The sequence below is a fragment of the Lutjanus erythropterus genome, chromosome 12, assembly GCF_056507025.1.
Source record: "Lutjanus erythropterus isolate fLutEry1 chromosome 12, fLutEry1.hap2, whole genome shotgun sequence".
Lineage (NCBI taxonomy): Eukaryota > Metazoa > Chordata > Actinopteri > Lutjaniformes > Lutjanidae > Lutjanus > Lutjanus erythropterus.
The window spans coordinates 2,412,675-2,434,838 of NC_139328.1; the positions used below are offsets into that span (position 1 = coordinate 2,412,675).

The 22,164-nt window shown below is 40.2% G+C and overlaps 1 protein-coding gene across 1 annotated transcript in view; it reads right to left on the reverse strand.

The window, feature by feature from the left end:
* Nucleotides 1-22,164, reverse strand: part of efr3a (EFR3 homolog A (S. cerevisiae)) — a 152,308-nt gene that overhangs the window by 80,148 nt on the left and 49,996 nt on the right. The window contains exons 3-5 of the mRNA XM_084732830.1: nt 18,106-18,182; nt 14,051-14,178; nt 10,524-10,674 (exon numbers count right to left, since the gene is read on the reverse strand). Of these exons, the coding sequence (XP_084588956.1) occupies nt 10,524-10,674; nt 14,051-14,178; nt 18,106-18,182 (356 nt within the window). The remainder of the gene's footprint in view (nt 1-10,523; nt 10,675-14,050; nt 14,179-18,105; nt 18,183-22,164) is intronic.

Here is a 22,164-nt window from a genome sequence, read left to right on the forward strand (position 1 = left end):
AACAGTCCATATTTTTTTGCCGTGCCAGTTTCCATGGCGATGACACTTGGTTGGTTACTTGGTCTGTTGTTCCTACGTCGTGATGCCTGTCACTGACCACTGAGCCCTCTTCCATAGTAACACTGTGAGGGCATTAGAATTAATGAATATGTATTTTAAGGAGTGCAGAAACGAAGCATGGTTTTAGTATAACAGCACCTTAATAAAGTGCTGCCCAAATTGTAATTAGGCTACACAGAAAGAAGTAAATAGAAATAAAGTATGCAAAGAAAGTATATAAAAACAATAAACGAAATCATCGTCCATCTTGATGTTTCACTTTGAACATCATATGAACATCATATGCCAGTTTGGTGGACATCACCCAACCCTACTAGTTCTACAACTTTGGTCAGCAGTGAAACGTCTCAACAACTACTGGGTAGATTGAAATTACCATTTTTTCCCGAGGGGAACGTGACATTTGTACCAATTTAGTCCAAATGGCAAGTGCTATCATACTAACACAACAAATTAAGATGCTGAGTATGGTAAACACTGTATTATACCAGCTAAACATTAGCATTTTAGCATTGTATTTGTGAGCATGTTAGCTGTGGACCCATTGCATCATGCCGACATGCATAAAGGACTTCTAATAGCATCCCAAGCTACACGTTTGTAACTCCACTTGTACAAAGCTATGACTCAATTAGCTTGTTCAATGCATCTGGACAATAATCAAAGCAGGCAGTCAAGTCGTGGTTCTTCATTTTAAAGCAGAAGAATAAAATCTTCTTGCTTTGGTTGCCGTCCAGAAAAATTCCACCTCCATCACTCCGCTGGCTCCCATAACTCTGATCATCTGACAACCAATCGGGGAGCAGAAAATTGGTGTGCCAACACATGACCAAGGATGGAATAGCATTCTTGAGCAACTTTTTTCAGTTTGCCAGACAGTGTAAAGCTCTTTTCAGAGTACAAATACAAAGACTGATTAAAATTTACACAGCGATATTTGCAATAGGAGCTAGCAGCTGTCAGTTTACCATACTCACATGTTCTGGTCCTGTCCAAATTTAACAGGTTTCTGGAATCAAATATTTCAGACACTTAGAACAGGTTTTTGTAGTAACCTTAGATCTGAACCTCTCACTGCTCTATTTGGAGTCCCACCACCTGCTGCATCCAATTTCTCATTGACAAAATGGCTTTTTCTGGCCTTAACAACTTTAATAGTAGACATCCTTTTACTTAAAAGGAGACACACTCTTCACCCCTCGCACAATAGCTGGCTCAGGGAGATCCTAAATCACATCACACCTGAAAAGATTAGATTTTCAGTTACAGACTCCAGTAAATCCTTCGACCAAACCTGGAAGCTCTCTACTGAATATCTGAATGAGACTACAATCCATCTGGATGACAACAACAATCGATCAAATACATGCAAGTGTACAATCCTGGCATATACTTTATAACATGAGCATGATTTAACCTGACAATCAGTGTAACAAAAGATAAATTAGTTTACTATTACAAACAGCTGTACAGTGTTTTGGTGTCTGATAAGCCTTCAGACTCATGGATCTGATATTATTTTACTGTCTCAGTTTTGTGCACCTCTACAATGCTTGTCTGATTTTGACAAAGGAAAATCAACATACACACATATTTCAAACTTCAAAAGTTCCATAAATTCCCAACAATACAGGCACAGACCACTAGAGGTGCACAAGCCCTGGACCAACGGAAAAGTTTTGAAGGCCAAAATTTTCATAAAAAAGTAAACAGATTTTATGAAGAATGATTAATTTACTTGTGAGCGGTCCACTTACAATTTTTTATGACACTTAACTTCCATGGAGATTAAAGGAATGTATTATACATCAAGTAATGTGAAAGAGAAATAAAATAAACAAAATAAAGTCTAGTTTTGCTTTGAACATTAAGTGCTAAGTTTTGGGGTCGTAGGTGTGTGTATCTCGATCATTTTCAGCATTTAAACCCATAAAAGGAGGAAAAACACTTTCATGGGTTTTCCATTTTACTTTAATTGAACACAGGACTGAAGCCTTTCAAATCGAGAGGATAAGTGCTTTAAGTGAAGACGAGGTAATTCTGGTTCACTGAGGTTTCATCATGTAAATAAGACTAATCAAAAAGCGACAGGCTTCATGCCTCACTGATGCCTCATGGCAAAGCAGTTAGCAAAGCAGCTCAACAATGAGGAAATGAGAGCGCGATACAAACACCAGCACAATTTGTTTTGCTTCCCTCGGGCGATTTTAAAGAGCTCTACTTGAAAAATGTTCCATTAAAAAGTCCTGTGAAATGGACTGGTTTTACTACGCGTAGGATTGAAGAAGAAGTGGCAAAGAGTAAAATCCATTTACGCAGTCATCGTCAGTGAGCCGTTTTACATAAGCTGATCATTATCCCTCACTTTTTAGAGCAGGAGAACATTCAGAAGTTGGAAACAAGGTAGTCAATTACACGACAGAAGTTCTTCCAATTATGTTATCAAAGATGAAGTTTATCCAAAGTCACCCTCCTCTTTTAAAGGTCACACGCTTTCCCATAGGTTTGAATGGTGTTTGTAAGACGTCTGCAGCTTCAGAGTGTGGTTAGATATTTCTGGTCAAAATATTTGGAGTATCTGGGAAACACTGGTCATGTTTTGAAGAGTTTGGCACTGTGGCCATCACATTTTGGTTTTTGGAGCCAGAAGTGACCATACTGGGAAAAGAAGATGGAGCTAAAAATAAGGGGAAGATTTAAAGATTTAAAGTTAAAGATCAAAATAAGCACTCTAACATTACAGATATTTGATATATCTTTTCTTGCAAAATTTTCAGTGTACTCTGTAACATGAGTTTATTACCTGGTGGGAAAATTTCCTTACCATGTTTTCCTTTTTCCAGGCCAATAAACAAGCAGCCCTTGAGTGACGGTGAGTTAAATCTTCACAGCATCAAAGAAGAAAGTTAACGTCTGCACTGATGTTCTGACTGATGAAAAACCAAACCAGATCAAAACATGAGTGTGCAGGCGTGACCTTCTTTCTTTGACCTTAATCTACCGTAAAGTCCTCATAGTCACATGTTCAGGGGCAACTTGAAAGCCTCTGGCAACAAAACCAGACTCAGTTGTTTTAAGACACGATTTTTCATATTTTTGACATGTCCATAATCCTCAGAGACTCTGCTGTTATTTGAAATTGCTGTTGAGTTAAATAAAATTAATTCTGAAAGTTTTATTTCTCTTCATTTTTAATTAAAACAGCAGCTTGTTTCTGCAAATTAAACTCAATTGGTGCCGCAGTCTCCGGTGTACAAGCTGAGCCTATTCCCACACATGTCAACAAGAAACGAGATGCAATGTGGAAAAATGAGATGTAATTATCGGAGACGTTTACTGGCGATTTATGAACTATCAAGAGCTTTTCTGGCCTGGCCCTGTTGGCACTGACAGTTTGAGGGGGAGGAGGCAGACAGTTTGCTGACTCAAGCCAACACGTTGGATACTGTAGCCTGAAGCTATTTTATAAGTTTCCCCTCGGACCAAGTGCAGAATATTGAAGAACAGCGTACACACATATGAAGCGGTCCACAAGTGTTATGTGAAGCCCCGTCACCATGTGCGACGCTGCTGCACCCCCGTCTCGACAGTGGGTGAGTTTGTCAAGAGAAAATTCACAGGAAGTTAACAGCAGTTTGGAGGCAACTGAAGATAAGTCCCAGCATCTGCAGTTTATCACAGAAAAGTGTTGATGTCTTCTGTTGCAAACAGAATCATAACGGGCCGCTGCCCCCAGAGTCCTGACTCAGGTAATGATGACGAAGACCTTCTTGGCCTGTTAACGGTTAGACTGGGACTTTGTTTCCCCTCAGGTCTCGTTTGTGCTGAACGATCATCAAAAATCTCCTCCGCAGTTGCGACTGGACTGCCTCCAGGCACACAGGGAAGATAAGGTTAATGTATATTTACTGTCTGGAGTTTCATGTACAGTCATTAAAGCTGCACTAATCAATATTTTTTATATTAAAAAAAGGATCAAATGACTCAGCGTAATGTGCTTCTAGTTATAATCCCATAGAAAATTAAATTATATCTCATTGTTTTGGTTTTATGATCTGTAGATTCTGTTTTTATCGGCCCAATTTGTTTTCATCTAACAAGCTCTGATAAACCCACTGTAAGCTACCTGCCCAGCAGCAAACAGCAGGCAGACACAGTTAGAGACACACCAGTGAAGAAAGTAGAACATTTAGCAGCTAAAGAGACAGAGTTTTTTCTCAGGAGTTGGCGGAGATCAAAAACAGCTACAAGGAGAGCGAGTATTGGACTGGTAAATTGTAAATTGATGGCGGTTTTGAAAATTTTTGTGACCAATGAGGACAGGTCAGCTTAACTCGCTGTTTTTGGGTTGTGTTGTCAAAAGTTGTGGGTACTGCCTGGTATCTGGTGCTTTCTTTTTTTTTTTTTAGTATCACCTTTGATGAGGTTCCAGACGAACTGAGCTGATGCTAAACTGTGGAGTGAAAACACTGTAGACCACTGATTGGTCAGAGAGAATCAGCATTAGAATCACACTTGACACGGGCATCCTGCGCACCTACCACAATTTATTTTTTTCTTTAATTCACTCGACTAAGATTTTAGAAAATGGTACACAAAACAACGCTGTGGTCGCGACGTTCCTCTGTTTGGTCTCAAAGGAAATGATATTCTACATTGTCCCTGTGTGATTGCGGCACTTTTGAAGATGATGTCACAGCAGTTTCCCGCAACATCGCTATGACGATCAACTAAAGAATCCCATCTACACTGTGGCGGGCAGCAGCTGCAGTGTAAAACAAAACTGAGAACAGTACCTGGCACCAAAACCACGTCGAGCTGAGTTGAGTTGAGCCGAACCGTACCATGCAGAGGAAAAACAGCATCATATTGATATACTGTGTTTGTCTTATGTTACAGATTGGAAATAATATGTGTTATTGACTTTCTGTGTACCTCATATCACAACAAATGATCATATCACAATAACTTCATATAATTCTGACGTTAAAATTAAAGCACTCTGAGTAGAAATTAAGTTGTTTAAATTTTAGTGTTGACTGCTGTGGTTAAGCGGGAGCTGAGCTGGATGACAAAGCTTTCACCAGCAGATCTACGTCCCAACCCTCACCTACGGTCAAGAGGTTTGAGTAGTGACAGAAAGAATGAAATTCTTCTGCTCAGCCTTAGAGATGAGCAGAGCTCAGACATCCAACGAGAGTTCAGAGTAGAACTGCTGCTCATTCATGACAAAAAGAGGCAGATGACTTGGTGCAGGCATCTGATTAAGATGCCTCCCTGGCACCTTCCATTAAAAGTTTTTAGGGTGTTTCCAACTGAGAGAAGACCCCGGGGTTTCTCATCAGGCCTGGGAACACATCAGGATCCTGATGTGGTTGAAAGGGATGTCTGAAATATTAATCTGCTGCCACCATGACACAACCCAGGATAAGCAGAGGATGGATGGATTTCCAAAGAAATCAAGAAAAGCCCCAGAAAAAGCTCATCCTGCTGTATTCTTTGAAGAAGCCATGAGAGTAGACCTTGGGGTGAGATTATCAAGCTACTACTTCTAAGAATGATGCTCAAAATTATAAGCAAACAAAACTGGGAAATGTGGTGTGTCACTGTCACGGTTTTCACTGTCTTTGAATTAAGTCTCTTGTGTCATAAATTCCTACACGTTCACTGGCTTAAGGCAATAAAAAGAGTTTCTGATTTGAGTCTGAGCACAAAAGGTCTCAAACAGAGAAAGAACAAAGACTTCACTGTGGACTAATGAAGGTCTCACTGTTAGAAGAGGAGCCAACATTTCAGTGGCCATCTGTGAACCGTAACTGTTGTCTGAAATCACAAGTGAGGAAGGACAACCAAGGCCACAGTGAAAGCAACAGAGGATCTAACGGACGAGAGATGAATTACTGGAAGAGTTCGCTCAGATTAGAGAGGACTTTTGTCTGATAGAGTCCATCTCAGGACCATCTAACTGCTTTATGGTGAAACTGGACACATACTAGGGAAAAGAAAAGAAAATGAAAGTATTCCTGTTTCCATTTTGTATCGACTTGAACTCAGAAAACACTGATCAAGAACTTTTTTATTGTCCAGAAATTGTATACAAATTTGATCAAGGAACTAAGAAGAAAAAGGGAAGAAGATTGAACAGAAATAGGAATACAGATCTTGTTGGTGAACTTTGGGCTGTATGTACAGCACATCTGGCTCCAGAGGCTATAAATAACCGACATATGAACTCCCCCGTGCGTCTGACTCAGTGGCTTCATGTGTCTGAGTGTGGACTGATGAGTGTCTCTTCTATTGAGACAGAGTGGAGGAAGAGACACTTGTAGCCGTCACAGTCTGCCAATTTCTTGTGACAAAGTTAACGGGCAGATAAATTTGGAAACAGTGCCTGGCAGCACAGACAGGAGAGACACACACATTTATACTGAAGTCACACACACACGCTGGGAAGGGTAAAAATAGAACCGGTGAATGTGGGAAAGGAGTTACATTACAGGTGATAAATGGTACGCGTTTCTCATGAATATGTCGCTCTTAGATTGACTGAAACAACGCTGTATGATTTATTATCACCTCCATCCTGGAGGAGATCTTGTCATGTGTTAGTCAGCAGAATATCTCAGTGGTTGCTACACAGATTTCAATGACATCTCCAAAAAAGTAGAATACAAGCCAAGGAACCAGTAATTAACTTTGGATATGAATCTGGAACTCACAGCGTCACCATTTAACCATTCAAACAGCACATCGCACTGACACAGAAAACGGTGTCAAAAACAAGGTCACGTCTGGTTAAAAGATAAAAGTCAAAGGTAGGAGCCTGTGGCCATAAAAACCACAGGTGGGAAGTCATGATTTTGCACTCGCAGCTTTTGGAGATCGCCGACAAAAGCCTCCAGATCAGAGACAAATCAGTGTGCACTCAGCACACACAAACTGGGAGTGAAACTAAACTGAAAATTGATTGAAACTAGCTTTCAATTTCAATAACTGAAATCTTTGTCTGAAAAACTCTCCAAAGATGACACAGCGTAGCAATGGGCCATTATATCACACTTGATACCATATAGACAAATGCAAATGACAGCGATCAGACCATAAAACCAATGATCTGTTACAGGTTAGCGATGGAAAAATGAAAATTGTGACCTTAAAATTGAAAGAAACTGCTCAAAAACACAATCAGAGAGCCGGTGCCTTGCAGACAGTGAAACGATATCAAGCAGGTTTGATATCTGGTTGTGCAACATGAGCAAGCATCAACAACAAAATCGGTTTGATTGCATTGTTTTCTATGTAAAGGTCCTAACTGGCTGTGAGCGATGCTGAGCTGTGCAAAACTGCGAAATGGATGATTCATGGATTTAAAATGAGGATTTATCAACACGATAAGGTGACATCTGGCTAGAAGGGGAACACCATCAAGGTAAAAAAACATCAGCCTACTTGCTGTTTGTTATATTGCACATTATTACCAGTAAATATCACAGTATAATAACTGTGTTTTCTTTTAATAGGAAGATGCAGCAGCAAGCACTCATCAACCAACTTGAGTGGCTATATCTCCGGTCTGATCTCAAGCACACGGCTGAAAGGTGCATGGTTTGACTACATGACAGAAGTATTTATTTAAGGGATACGGTGTGGACAGAAAGTGTCCAATATTACAGAATGTGGCACGATAGTTGGATGCTGGCGTTATCCTTTTTTGCACAGTGACCTCTGACCTCTAGACTCGCACATCAGTCACTAAATGTTTTGCTCAGTACAGACTGAGGGCTGTCTTGTTGCTTTCATTGCTAAAAACAGGTGAAAATGATTAGAGAGTTTAAAAAATATTGCACAAGTCTTCGTATTGGGGCAGTGACATGCAGTAGATGTGTGCGTACTACTGAGGAGAAACGGGGGGGTCATTGTGTCCAGTAAGGCATGTCCTTGAAAAACTGTAAGTGCAGGTTTGTTAGCAGCCATTCTTGCCGCCATTCAAGCAATTATTTTGCATTTAGAAATCCCCAGACGATCAGTAAGCAGCAAGAACACTGACTTTGTGGTACTGCGGTTCTATCTGACCACTGACATCTTTTTCTTACCTGCTTGTCATGTTTGTGATAGAGGACATGAAGCTGATTCTATTCTTCAGCCCTTTGTAAGCAGCTCTGCAGACGAGTTTCCACAAAAAGCCGAATGTGTGATGTTTGTAACTAATTAGTCACTGCTGAGGCTCCACTGTAAGCGGCTGGCCGGTTTCAAACCATCATTTTAACAAAATTGCTTTAATTTGTCGTGAGCTCGTCGTTGGTGTTGTTCTGCAGACATCTCAAACAAACTAATTAAACTGATAATTACCCGACAGAACAAACACGAGTGCTTCCTTTTCCTCAGCTACCATGTAAAACCAAACACCGACATTAAACGAAGCATCTCGGCTTTGTAGCCGGCGCCTTGAGGAAAATTTAATTAACACGGCTCTCACTCTCACCTAAAGGCGGTCTGTACCACTGTCGAACCCCTCCCAACTCGCCTACCTGTCTCTGCACTCGCTCTCCTCTTCTGTCAGAGTCTAAATACCACACATAAATAATGCAAAGGCTTTCGCATCTAAACCTTCGGCTCTTTTTCCTGCTCAGATGAACCGCCAACAATGGCAAGGACGACAGGCTCAGAATAGGAGGCATAAGGAGGGAAAAAAAAACTTTGGGTTCACCTTCAGAAGACTTGGAAGGAGAAATGGGGCTGACATTTGCTGGCGGCTTTTAGAGGCTAATAATAATTAGTGTCTTTCACAGGATATGGAATATAGGGCCATTTCCACTGCCAGAGTAAAAGTTAAATTACCTATTTAACCACAGACATCAACCTCTGGGCTGCAGCTGAGTGATGTCTCTTATGTTCTGTTTGTTTCCTGAGTGTGTGTATGTGTGTGTGTGTAGCTTTATGCTAATTTGGGTTAGTCTGCGAAATCACAAAGGATTGATAGTCTCATTTCAAGGCAACATTTTAAATCCACAAGCAGCACAAAGACAGAATCTTAACTAAAATTATTCGACATTTTCTGAGAATAATGAGTAAATAAATTCAAGATAAGAGGCTGTTGTGTAGCTTACATGCTCGACTTTAGAGGAAGGTACTCGACCGCACATGACTTTTTCATAAACAGGAAAAACATATAAAGCAAAATGATTTGAATAGAAAGCAGTAACACTTCAGAATGATGGAAAAGCAGCACAGACTTCAGCTGCACATTACAGGAGGAGGAGATCATTAGACTTGAAATGTAAAATAAACCTTCAGGCAAAAATAAGAGAGGGATCATATTTATTACAGTAAGACAACTGTTTACCTCATCAACACTTTGATATAGTACTGTCAAAAACTTGTACCTACAGCACATATCCCAGATCTGTTTTGAGAGGCGTGGACGACGTGAACAGTATAGAAAGTGCACATGACACCACGTGGACCGGCAGAGCCCTCGCTGTGCTTGGTGCGTGGCAGCAGTCGTCATTATCAGCCTGCACCAGCTAATCGCCTTGAAAATGTGAGACTCCATGCTGCTTTGTTTTTAAAAGAAGCCATGCAAAGTCGAGCTAGCGGGCTGTACTTGTATAAAACAGCGGTTGATGATTTTTGTTTTATGGCTATTTTTATTTGTTGTTACCCTCAGCCAGTAGTTAGCTCCTCTTCTGTGATCCATCCTTTTGTTATATTTCTTTCGTTGAGTTGAGCAGCACCCATCAGTATATCTCACTTGCTCATTTCATTTATCACATTTAGTTTCCCCACACAAAATTTAGATTTCATCAGTTTTCTTATGCGTATATACTGCATGCCTGTCTGCAGAGGCCATTAAAATTAATGAAGTGTTAATTTATTTTATCAACTGACTGGGTGTGAAGGAAAAAATAACTAAAAACCTTGTTCTACTGACTGACTGGAGGTTCAATGAAATGTGTAAAGCTTTTTAACTTAACACTCCAGTAAATTAATATCTGACTAACAAGTATTTTTATTGATGTTCTGAATTACATTTTTGACTTTGACTTTTTGATTTTTGATTCCTGATTAATATTTTGTAAAGCTTTTATAATATGAACATTTATTTTGTCACCATTTAAAGGTTTCCATGTTAACTTATACTTGGTCTATAGGGGATTCTGTTAGCTTTAATAAGTTTACATGTTATATATGAATGGCTCAGAAAATACTCCTTCTGCAGCTTCCTCCGTTTCTTGTCCTTCTTTTCTTTTCACTCTTTTTGTTGTCCTTCTCATGCCACCATATCTGCTCTCTAAGAGCCATCGACTGTTTCTGAGTGTGTTTGAATGCACTGCCAGCTTATCTGTGCATTTCTGTACAGGTATCAAAAAAGAAGGTTGCATGTTGCAAGCTTTTAATGAAGGGAAAACCCAAAAAAACCTCCTGAGAGATGAAAAAGTCAGTCACTGAAACGTTTGTCTTACCGAGTTGGTTCCCAGGACCTGCAGGTCTGGTTCTCTGGACTCCAGCAGCTTGGCCACCATGTGCAGGAAACTCTCCACGAAGGGTTTGATGCTCTGAGAGTGACAGGCCATCAGCAGCTGGTCCAGAGCCTCCATGGCTATCACCACGTACCTGCACACAGGAGAGGGGTTCTTCATCATACACTCTTTTTTTTACAAAGTCCAAACCAGGGTTTGTGCTTTTGTGACACTGTAAACATTTGATTTTGTTCATTTTGGTGTCACGTTGCAATTATGTGAGCTAGAGTTAATTCTGAGAGCAAAATGTAATTTTAAATTGTTTTAGTCTAGTTTTATTCAACTTAATATCATAAGATTTTAGTTGACTAAATCTACAGGAGGTTTAGTTGAATAAAATCTTTATTTGCAATGTTTTATTTACATGTTTTTCTAGAATTTCAAAACTCACACTCCTGGAGGAAACATCTATTAACATTAACATGAAGTTTTGCTCCTTTTTGACCATGTCTTCTTTGTGTTTTGGAAACTTTGGGCACCGTTATTTCTCTGAATTGACAAAGGATGGCAGTTTGCCTTTTTTAACTGTCACTTCTAACCTACGGTGGTTCTTTAGTGTCAGAAAGTCAGCACTAGTAGTCCTTTGCTGCTGTTCAGCTATTAAAAAGCACCCTGACATAGCTGCTGAGCTCCGGGGAGCTTTGGAGGAGAGAGCCGGAGGCAGAGTGGAGCTTCTGGAGGAATAAACACCATAGTTTTTGTCATCATAAACTGCTTTAAATTTATTTATCATCTCGTGTTAGTCAGTGAAACAATATAGCTGACCAAAACTATTTGTCAATGAAAATAACACTGATATGAGTGCAGTGAAGAACTATACCTGACATATTTACATCCTGTCATCATCACATACATATGCTGTGTCTCCCTAGACTTATAATTAATCGGTTTGTAGACGGGTGTGCATGCAAACAAACAGGCGTCACCCGCCGTGCACACACGCCATCCACCGTGTGCTAGGATGAAGTGTTTGACAGCAAATCACCTACACTCCATTTCTATCTCTCTTCTCTTCTTCCATCACAGATTTAGAGACTCGGTTTGTAAAGTTTACAGCCTGTCATGCTGTTGCATCTCTCTGTGCACAATGACACAGATAGAAAACAAGAGCTGAAACTTGTTTATGAATCTCTCGTTTCACCTGCTCTCACCAGCGTGTTGTCAAAGATTTATTCAAAGAGTGCGCCAGCTAATATAAAAATATATTTATGAAGCCACTTATTTACAATTCTTCACTGAAATGTTCTCTCTCTGCATTTTTATAAGCTTCTGACTGTTTTATCCTCTTAATGTAATGCACACTGACTGACAAAAACTTGAAGAATCTGAGTCAACAGAGAGTCTCCGACTGATGATTTGAAACTTTGACTTACAGGAAGCAGCGCTACAGGGTGTTTACTGATTATTATTGTATTCCTGTGGTCTTTGATACAGATGCTGAAATAATTTTCAAAAAAATGTACCTGGAAACATGTCACTGTAGGTCTACTGATACAAAGGTACACAGAGACGCTCAGCAGCATTATTGTGGATAATTATAGTTTTACAAATGATGCACCTGAGTTTTTACTGTGGATAAAGTGAACCTGTGTGCCGCACATACAGGAGCAGAAATAGACTTATCAGTCAGACTTAAAGCTTTGCCATTTATAAGGACAGCTTTCAGTGTCATGACACGCCGGAGCATACGGACACGTCACTTCGCTGGACGGGCAGAGTGTTTCAGGAGGTGCCAAACGGTTTGTAACGACACGTGGACGGTGAGAGACGGGGGAGAGAGACGGAGAGAGCGATGTGTTTGTTCTCTGACTGTCAGCTTCAGGGAATAAAAGTCACAGCCAATTAAACACCATTTCTGACATTATCATCACCGTATCGATTTGATGTTGCCAGTCTTCTTCTAGAAATACATTAGGGATATTTTTGTCTCTCAGCTCATTTTAATTACTTTCCAGGAGCAGGAAACACTAAATGGTTCAGGGAAATCTAAATGGAAGAGACTTTTAACATCACAGAACACATTCTGATGGTTTCTTTAAGAGCTTCCTTCACTTTGTGTTGTTAAATGTCACTTAACCCTTCTTAACGCTCCACTGTTTGTGCTTGGTTTAGGCACATTAATGCCATTATTAAATCTTACTTAGGTGTGTCATATATTGTAATAAATGACAGTTAAGTATAGGTTAGGCTACTCAGAAAAGCCTTCGACTGCAAAGCGAGACCTTGACACTGTGTCTACACAGCAGCAGCAGCTTCAGTGCTCCATCTTGAATTCAGGTGCAGTACTGAGCACCTGTGAAATTTCACAGCGGCCATGATGGCCATGACCGCAGTGCCCACTCACTTTGGCCTTATGCCCCTCAAAAAAATGTGATGCCCTGCGGCCAGAGCAGCCTTGATCCTTCGCCCGCACTGCCCCAGATGATTTCTCTTGATCTCTTTCCTGTGCAGTTTTGTTGAGATTCTGATTGGGCGACATCAAATGAAATGCTGCACACATTACTAAATTATATTTCAAGCCTAGTACGAGCGACTGAAAAACCATCAGGTGACATCAGTGCGATAAGTCGCAGAATATGGACAGAAGAGTCGACGTGATATAACCTTTCTGTTATCATGAAGCTGAATGTTAGTCTTCCACTGATTGTTCCACATCAACAAACACTGACAGATCACACTACGCTCGATTGGAGACGTCTTGATTATGTGTAAAACACAAAACAAACTAGGCTCTCCTCAACTTATTTCATCTCTTCATCTAAAAAGCAAAATATTCAGTCAGGGAGCAATATATAATGGAAATAATGCAATTACAATTTCAAGCAGTCTATCCAAAATCCAAGAACTTCTCAAACCTTCAAAACACCTGATTATAATTCAAGAGTTTTCAAGGATTTCCAGCACCTGTAACAAACCCCGTGAGTCACTTGTACAACAGAAACATGAGCCATTACACAGCCTGTGTGGACAGTTGTATTGTTTGAAATAGAAGTGTGTGTGTTTGGTCATTGATTGGATAAATGCAGCTGAAATGCCTCCCATGTGTCATAGAGTGTAAGAACTGTTCTATATCCGTACCATGGATCACCTGGATTACTTTGATACTGCAGAAAAAAGTATTGATTATTGTGAGGCAAGACCCGAAACGTTTTTTAATGTTCTTTGAGCAGGTTTATAGATCCGAACAGACATCAGAAAAAGTGTGATCACTGCAGCAAGTACATGATATACTGTTTTCCTATCTGACTGATTAATTAAAACTTAGGCATGGTTTTTGGCAAATGTAAATCTGGTGCCGAAGGTTAAACTGCAGCTTGAATCCTCATGTGATGTTTAAGTTACAGCTCTGTAATGTGAAGCTTTGTAAGCTGTTAGTGCGAGTAAAATTATTCCAATTCTACCAGTAAACAGGAGGGCTCAGTCTTTCTTGATTGTAAGAGCAAACAAAGAAAATTCGAGGTCACACTCACCCGTAGCGGTGTCGCACCACATCTCTGCTCAGCCTCTCGGCCAGGTAAGCTCCGATCCTGTCCAGCTTCTCGGGGGCCGACACAGCGTAGAAGGTCAGCTTCTCCATGTCTGATTTACTGAGGCCATCCTGAGGAAAAACACAAGGCAGCCCAGATTCACAGGATTTAAAGGATAAGTCTGGTGACATTCCTATACTTTACTGTCCACCAGTTCCACTGATCCCACTATCAAGGACTGTGTGCGTATCAAGGCCTTATTCCTCTGTACCACTGGGCGATATGTTCCTTCATTACCACAAACACACACAGGAGTGTTTCCATCAACATCTTTCTACGTTGAAGTATCACGTTAGAAAAGATTGATGGAAATGACAATATTAGAAAAAACTCTCTGTTTTGCATAAAAACCTTTTCACTTGCTTGAGGTATTTTTTTCCTTTTTCTAAAAAGAGTTATACCTCTAAGTGGGAGACAGAAACACTGATCTGATGTAGCATCACATGACTGATCAGCTGTTTATTGATTTATTTAACAGGGACAGCGCACATTACAACCATTACTGTAAATGTGCCAGTTAGCCAAAACACTATTTTTCATCTGCAGTCCCTGGACAGATGTTACAAAGTCATCCTCAGAAACAGAATATGGAATATTAGGTTTCATAATTTGCAAATTACATCATCTTGTTGCGCCCTCTTCCTCTGCAGTGGTATAAAGGTTTTCCGACTGGAGAACTGGCGCCACCTACCGCTTATCTTGACAAACCAACTCCTAATAATCACTGAAAATAGTCCCCAGCAAATGCACAATTTCATCTTGCTTGCACATCTCCAGAGGAAAACAATAGAGCTGCAGACAGGAAATCATAAAGTATTGAGAAGCAAACATACTGACTGCTATTACATGCACACTAATTTTCCTCTCTTATTCCAAATATAACTAAAATGCAGAATTTGAAACAGCTCATGTAAACAGAATATTCTGTTCCACATGTAACAATTTCCTGTGGGGGCGTGTAGGATATGCAGATTTTTCCAGGTTTAGGAACGTTCTCTGGGCGTATACAGAACATTCAGAATATGTGTCTCACTGGGTTTTTACCACAGTTTGAGACGCACGGCCTCTTGCCTGTCAGTCAGCTTTGTGTGTTACTAACAAACCAATGAGCCAACAGTTTGTTAAAGTATGGTGGCTACATGTAAAGGGGAATATTTAATGGAACATTAACAGCCATATAAACAGCTAGGTAAGAATATTATTTTCTCTACAATGAGGGCAAAATCTGAACACTGTAATTGCTGGTTTAGTTCTATTTAGAGGATTTTCTGACAATAAGAAAATTGACTGGTTTCAGTCAGGCCGGGTTTGGGCATCAACATCTGAATCATCCTTGATGGCACTTGGTTTTTTGCCAAAGTAAGAAATTAGTTGAGTCTTAAGTCTGAGAAAGTCAAACCAATCAAAACTCCACGACAAGTTTAAAATGTAAAATAAACATTTCAAACTTTTCTAAGGAATGTTTCAATCACTTTCAACTTCAGCAAATGTACTTTAAAAAGCCACCGAGGTAGAAATGAATGAATGAATTTTATCAAAGCCGGAGTCCAGTAACTCTCTTCATACATTAAGTCAACTTCATTATCTTCTGTCTCCAAAACTCTCTCTGTCAGTATATGACACTGACACTAACAGTGATGTTAAATGGTCTGTGAATGTGTTTAGTTCGCCTCTTCTGCTTCGATGACAGATGACTGAACACCACAGATCACTTCTCAGAAAGAATCATAGAGACTGAAACTGCACATCATTAGAAAATCGACTACAGCAAGTGGGAAAAAGAAAAAAAAAAACTAAAAACGGTCCTCGCTTTATTCTGATTTCACTTCTGCCTCATTAAAACTAATGACAGCAGCTCATGCTGGTGCACAGGTCAAGATTTGACTCTTTCTCAGAATGTGAAATTGAAGTTATTTTTAGATTCACTGACTTTATGGAAACTTAAAGGACTCAGTGTGAACTTCAGACAGCAGATATAAATAAACCGCCGCCAGGTGTCATACGTAAGGAGGAGGGAGTTAAGTGGGGACCGGCTGTCCCCTGAGTGTTTTCAGCTCCTCAGGCTCGCAGCAAGTGATAATTAATTTGACAAGGTCTCGACCATTCGAGCGTTTCGATTCCCCACCGCACCTGTTTGCTTACACCAAAGGCCCTTGAGAAGATATTGGGGGGAGGATGAAAAAAAAAAAAGAAAAAAGAAAAATGATTCTCTTGCGTCCAGGACAAACCACGTACACATTTAGCGTTTTAATTAACAGGGGTCGAGGAATCAAACGGGTGATAATAAGTTGTCATGGTGCTGTTATCAAAGCCATGTCACATTTAATAGCCTGATTTATCAAAGTCTGAAGCTTCTACGAAGCTCCGTGGTCGTCCAATTATTTCTGTGTTGTAGCGGGGAAGCTCTGTGGTGGTGGAGGTGTCGCTGGGTCTCCACAGCAATCTCCACACTGTGATAACAGCTGGGCAGCAAACGCAGGGTTAATATGCTGATAAAGGCCCGGACTGCGAGGCACGCTGTGTGATGTAATGTAGAAACAGTGATGCTCAAAGCCCTGTCTTACGGTTCGTTCACACTACTGGCGATAAAGCATCAGTGTTCCTGTCTCCAGGCAGTCCCTGTGCCGTGTAAACTTTTTCCTGCCGTTAGACAGTTTCCAGTTTTATTTAACCCTAACATTTATTTTTTTTCCACATAATGTACACAAGAAAATGCAGATTGACAATCCATTTTCATTGACTCTACTAGAGCTGCAACCATTAGCTGATTATTAAATTAATTGTCAACTATTTTGATAATTGATTTATCAGTTTGAGTAATTTTTGAAGAAAAAAGTCAAAATGTTCCAATTTGTTTGATTGTGAATATGTTTGGTTTGTTCACTCCTCTCTGATGGTAGCTGTGTCACTTATGGTGTGAACGTACACCTACACCTGACGCGAAGCCGCACACATCACTGTGCAACTGGGTGTGTGGGTCTTAAAACGAGGTGTGGTCAGGCACATTCCTGGTGTGTCACTGTCTTGAGGCAACAGTAAATAATTTAAGAGTCAATAATTTGACACAAAATATTATTTAAAAGTGATTTTATGGATTTATTTATTTTACTGCCCCGTCTATGATCAGAACTGCATCAACATCGACGGTCTGATATAAAGAAATAACAGACCTTAGGATGTTGTACTTGACCAATCAGATTTGAGAATTCAACAAAGCCATGTAATTAATATAGTTAACTTTCTTTTTCATAACTTACTGTATTGACTCACTCTGATTGGCTAGTTGTTCCCTGCACTTCAACCTGAATAAAAAATGGAAATCACCCTGGGTGTTGTCATTATTCTTTTGGTCAACGGGTGAGTTACTATTTCTTGTTTATTTCTAACTGTTCGTGCATCACTGCAAACTGCAGCACAAATGCAAACCTGTTTCTGATTGGATGGAAATTTAAATGTGTGTGTAGGCCTGCATATGACATATGATAAATTTGTCTTAATTTTGTAAAGAAGCTGTAACCTGCATGCGTCTGTTTGACCCGCTGTTCTACTGTTAATAAGAATTGTCCTGTATTCAGTAACGTTCTGTCTCTGTCACGTAATGTTACATGTGTTACTACGGTCAACAAAACAGCTGGGACGCTACAAAAACATGCATGCAGCCTCTTGTGCTCAGATTTCATTACATATTTTTAAAGCATCCCTCATGTTTTACTCAAGCTCAAACATCTGAAGCATCAATTCAGTCTTTACAAGGTGCTACATAACTTTTCCACAAGACCTTTCTAATAGATTTGTGCTCTAATCAGCTACCTTAGTCATCTCTATTTAACAGTGGATTTTCACTCTAAGGGTAATTACAGGCCAGAGCAGGCCATGTCAGAGTGCGACCAAGGTCATGGTGGTCGTGACAGTACAACCTGAAGTCTTAGAAATCAGATTACATGTTGGCCTTGTGTCTTTCATGTAATTGAGGATGTATAATGCTTTCTGTTACTCACTTTGGGGTCCTCAGGGAAGATGTTGTCCACCAGACGTTTGTACCTCGGCCTCAGCGGCCCACAGCAGCCACAAACTCCTGCAACAGACAAGAAAGATATGATGATTAGCAGCAGTTACGAGGGATAATAATAATAATAATAATAATCTTTATTTATAGAGCACTTTTCAAAATTCACATTACAAAGTGCTTCACAAGGCAACAAAGTAAAACAGACAGGATCAAGTGTCACACAACAACTCAAACAGGTAAAATCAGACGGTACAGGGCAAGAATAGGAATGTAAAAACATTTTTAAGAAAAGCAGTGCACAACAGTTAAAGCTTAGATAAAATCAGGAAAGGCTCTCCGATAAAGGTATGTCTTAAGAAGAGATTTAAAGGATATCACTGACTCAGCTGACCTAATGTGTCCAATTAGTCGACCATACGATTAAATGTCGCCAACCTCGCTAGTCAGCACCAGAACTACTAGTCGGTTAAACTATTTATTCATATTTTATCATGTACAATGTAATAGCTGATGTCATACAGTCCCTCTCAGCCAGCACAAATGCCCCGACGGCCCACCCAACCCCATACGTTTGCGGCTGGGTTAGTTAGTTGGGTTAGGTTTGGCAGTGTTTTAATCTAGAAAATGAAAATAAGGCTGAATGTAGGCTGCATCAGAATAAACTGGTGTACAACCGCTCTGGACTGGAGCCATCCCTAACGGTTACACCAACAGGTCTGACAACCCTCCTGGAGAAAAAGGATGCAAGAATCCTAAAGATGAGAAAATCTCTCAACTTTTCAAAGCATATTAATCACAGACCACCTTGGAAACTTGACAGTGAAAAGACCACTGTACTCCAAATACCTCCCCATCTCCAGTGAAGCAGCTCAATATCAAAACTTCATCTGAAAAATGAATGCAGATGACCAGATGGCAAAATTGGCTGCAAAACATATTTATATTCTCCTCCTCAGACTCGTGTCGAGCTTCATGAGTGGCTGAGACAATCCAAATATACTCTGAATTCAAGAAGTGGCAGCAATAGGTCACCTCCTATTGACAGACATGAATTAGTATTACCAGCAGCAGCCTCTGAGTCAATACGAAGTGATGAGTCATCAGAGTCGTGGCTCGGTGGTGTGGGGTGAATAAGTTAACGTCACAGTGGGAATCATTACAGAGCAGCCAACCAGTCAACCATCAGGAAACCGCAGATTCCACTGAGGAGAGTCTGACTGCGGTGTATTCAGTGACATTTGAATAGACTTGTGCTTTAATAAAATCAAAGTGAGAACAGAATTATCAGTATTTTCAGCTAGATTGATCCTGAAAAGATCGATGCTATCAGTTGAATCTGGTCTCAGTCTGAAGGGTTCAATGCAACGGCAGTTCTTTGCCTTTTCCCGGATAAAATTCAGTAACGATCTCCTCAAGAACCAAACAAATACAAGTTTAAGACGAAGACACTTTAAGACAAAGAAACACAGAAATCAAGACGGTGGAAGAACTAACTTTCACTTGGAGTTGTAATTATCTCTGCCAAGCGTAAGCCTGGAGCTTGTCCACAGTTAATCTCAAATGTTAATGGACCCATTAGCATCAGTTATCAAAATAGTTGGCGATTCATTTAATAATCTCTTAATAATTGAATAAGTGAGTCAGTAGATCTTCAGCTGAGGTAGCCTGGCCTCCAAGGTCAAAAAGGTCAACTTGGACAAGACATCCTTGAGATCGTCAGCATAATGGAAAGTTTTAAAAACTACCACACACACGACTAGTGAGGATACAAGATCTGCTGATGAAGAATGTGTGAAATGGTCAAAAGCTCAAGAACAATTGGACATTTTTCAGGCAATGTGGAGATAAATTAACCGTAGCTACTTTTTCAGGATCAAGTTGTTTTTTCATTGAGATATCTTCCTACTGGCTAATTTTTGGCTTCAATAAAACTTTCTATTTTAGGCTCATTTTGAGGTGAAATTCATCCTGCATTTTGTTTTGTTGACCGTTCAAACTTTCACAAGATGATGAACCTTACAGATACAAAGATATATTTGACGGAGCTGATGCAAATCAAGAAATAATATCATCTACCAGTCATGATACAATATGCACATTTACAACCAGTAAAATCCTGAAACCCTCTCAGATTTGTTTGTTGATGACGTTTCTTCCTGATCAATGAGCGTGACTGTCAGAACAGAGTGTCTTTAGTGAAATGTCAGTGCTTTTGTGTCTGAAGGAGCAGCAGATCACAGCTGAAAGGTCACAGCAGCGTTCAGCTCCTCTGACAGACGATCAATGAGGGAAGCCTTTCAGCATCAGATACCAAACTCAACACAAACACTTCGCGAGAAACGTACTGGGCCGAAGGCAGGCAAAGACACAGAACAGAACAGACAGAAACAGAACTTGTACCATAATATTTACAGGAAATTCTTGTTATTGTGAGAACTCCAAATGGCTTAGAGCGCTGCGCCACTGGCCTCCAAACAGAGAGATTAACCAAATCCTCAAAGTGACTGCAAATTGGATTACAATTTCCAACCATTTTAGTGTTAATTTGCCATAAAACTGCTGTAATACGTTACATTTCCAGGTCAGGAAGAGTATAGTGTTTACAGTAAGCATTTATACAGTTAATCTTTCCGTCTGTCAGTAGCTACTTGCACGTGAATGTGAGCCTGGGAGCCAATTCAAACAGTCTTCAGTGTCTGAGGTATTTTGTCCTGCCAAAAACACTTTCAGTTGACACAGAAGGCGTGGTAACATTTGTTAAGAGCAGGTAACTCTGCATGTGTCACATCAATAACAACCAGCAGAACTGTGTCCATCTAATTTTTGCTCGTAGCCGTTTTTCTGTCACTTTATCTTCATATGTGTAGCTTAGGGGTGCAATGGATCACATAACTCACGGTTTGGATTGTAATTACATTAAAAATGTAATTCTGAACATCCATCCCTACTTTTCACCGCAACTCTGCACAGGATTTAGGGGGATATTATTTTAAAAAGTACCAGTGGCAGTCAAGTTATATTTCACACTATGACGTTTAAATTTGGTCCACAGTTCACATGTGTGCTGAACTGTACAGACCACAGGTTACAGATCCAATACATCACTAGTATAGTGGTCTAGTTGTGTAGGAAGATGGAACCAGTTGTCAACAGCAGATCAAGTTGAAGCTCTGAACAAACTGGAGACATGAAAGGCAATTCAAAGGTCTGTATCAAGCTATTTACAAGCAAAAACAAGTTTTAGAAGGAAGTTCTACTCTTTTTAACACAAGCTTTTGGAATGAATTTAGCTTTATTTTCCTCATTTTGGAAAAGGCAGTATATCAGTCCTTCACTACAAAGCTCTTGCAGTGCAGAGAGTCTCACGGACAGGTGTGTTGGATCAGAAACAGACACAGTGGGACTGTGGGAAGAAACTGAATATGATTTATTGACAGTGTGCAGGAGTTTTGGTTCTTTCACAATATATTAATCCTTGAAAATTCTTCTTGCATCATAATCAACCACCGAACTTTTATGGATGTTTTAAAATCCATCCAAACACATGAAACAGGCTTCTGTTCCTTTTACCTGACAAATCTATGACTTCTGACTGACTTAACAAAGAGACTGAAGGCCAATATCTACTTGTATGTTGCTCAAGATGGATAAGAATGTCATCAAAATAAATATCAAGTCAGCATGTCTGAGACAAAAAGCTCTCAACGCCTCCCGCCACCATCATTACCTGTAAAAGTCACCTTCCCCGCCTCAGACTCAGAAAATTTACTTCAGGGAGGAAGGGCACTCCATTTCCCAGAGGCCCCTGCTCAGACAGTTTACAGAGCTCCCAGGGTACCCTTCACCTTACGTAAAGACCTCTCAGGTGACGTCAGGTCACCTTAACACCTCCGGAGTTTATTTCTCGGCTAAGGTGCAGCAGAGTTTGACGGCAGCCCGCGGGAGTCTGCAGATTAATCAAGTTCATTATCAGCGGCCTGTCGCCGAGGCAACCTTTCCAGAGCTGTGGGCTTTAAAGCGTTCATTATGGATCCTGCAATTACCTGCC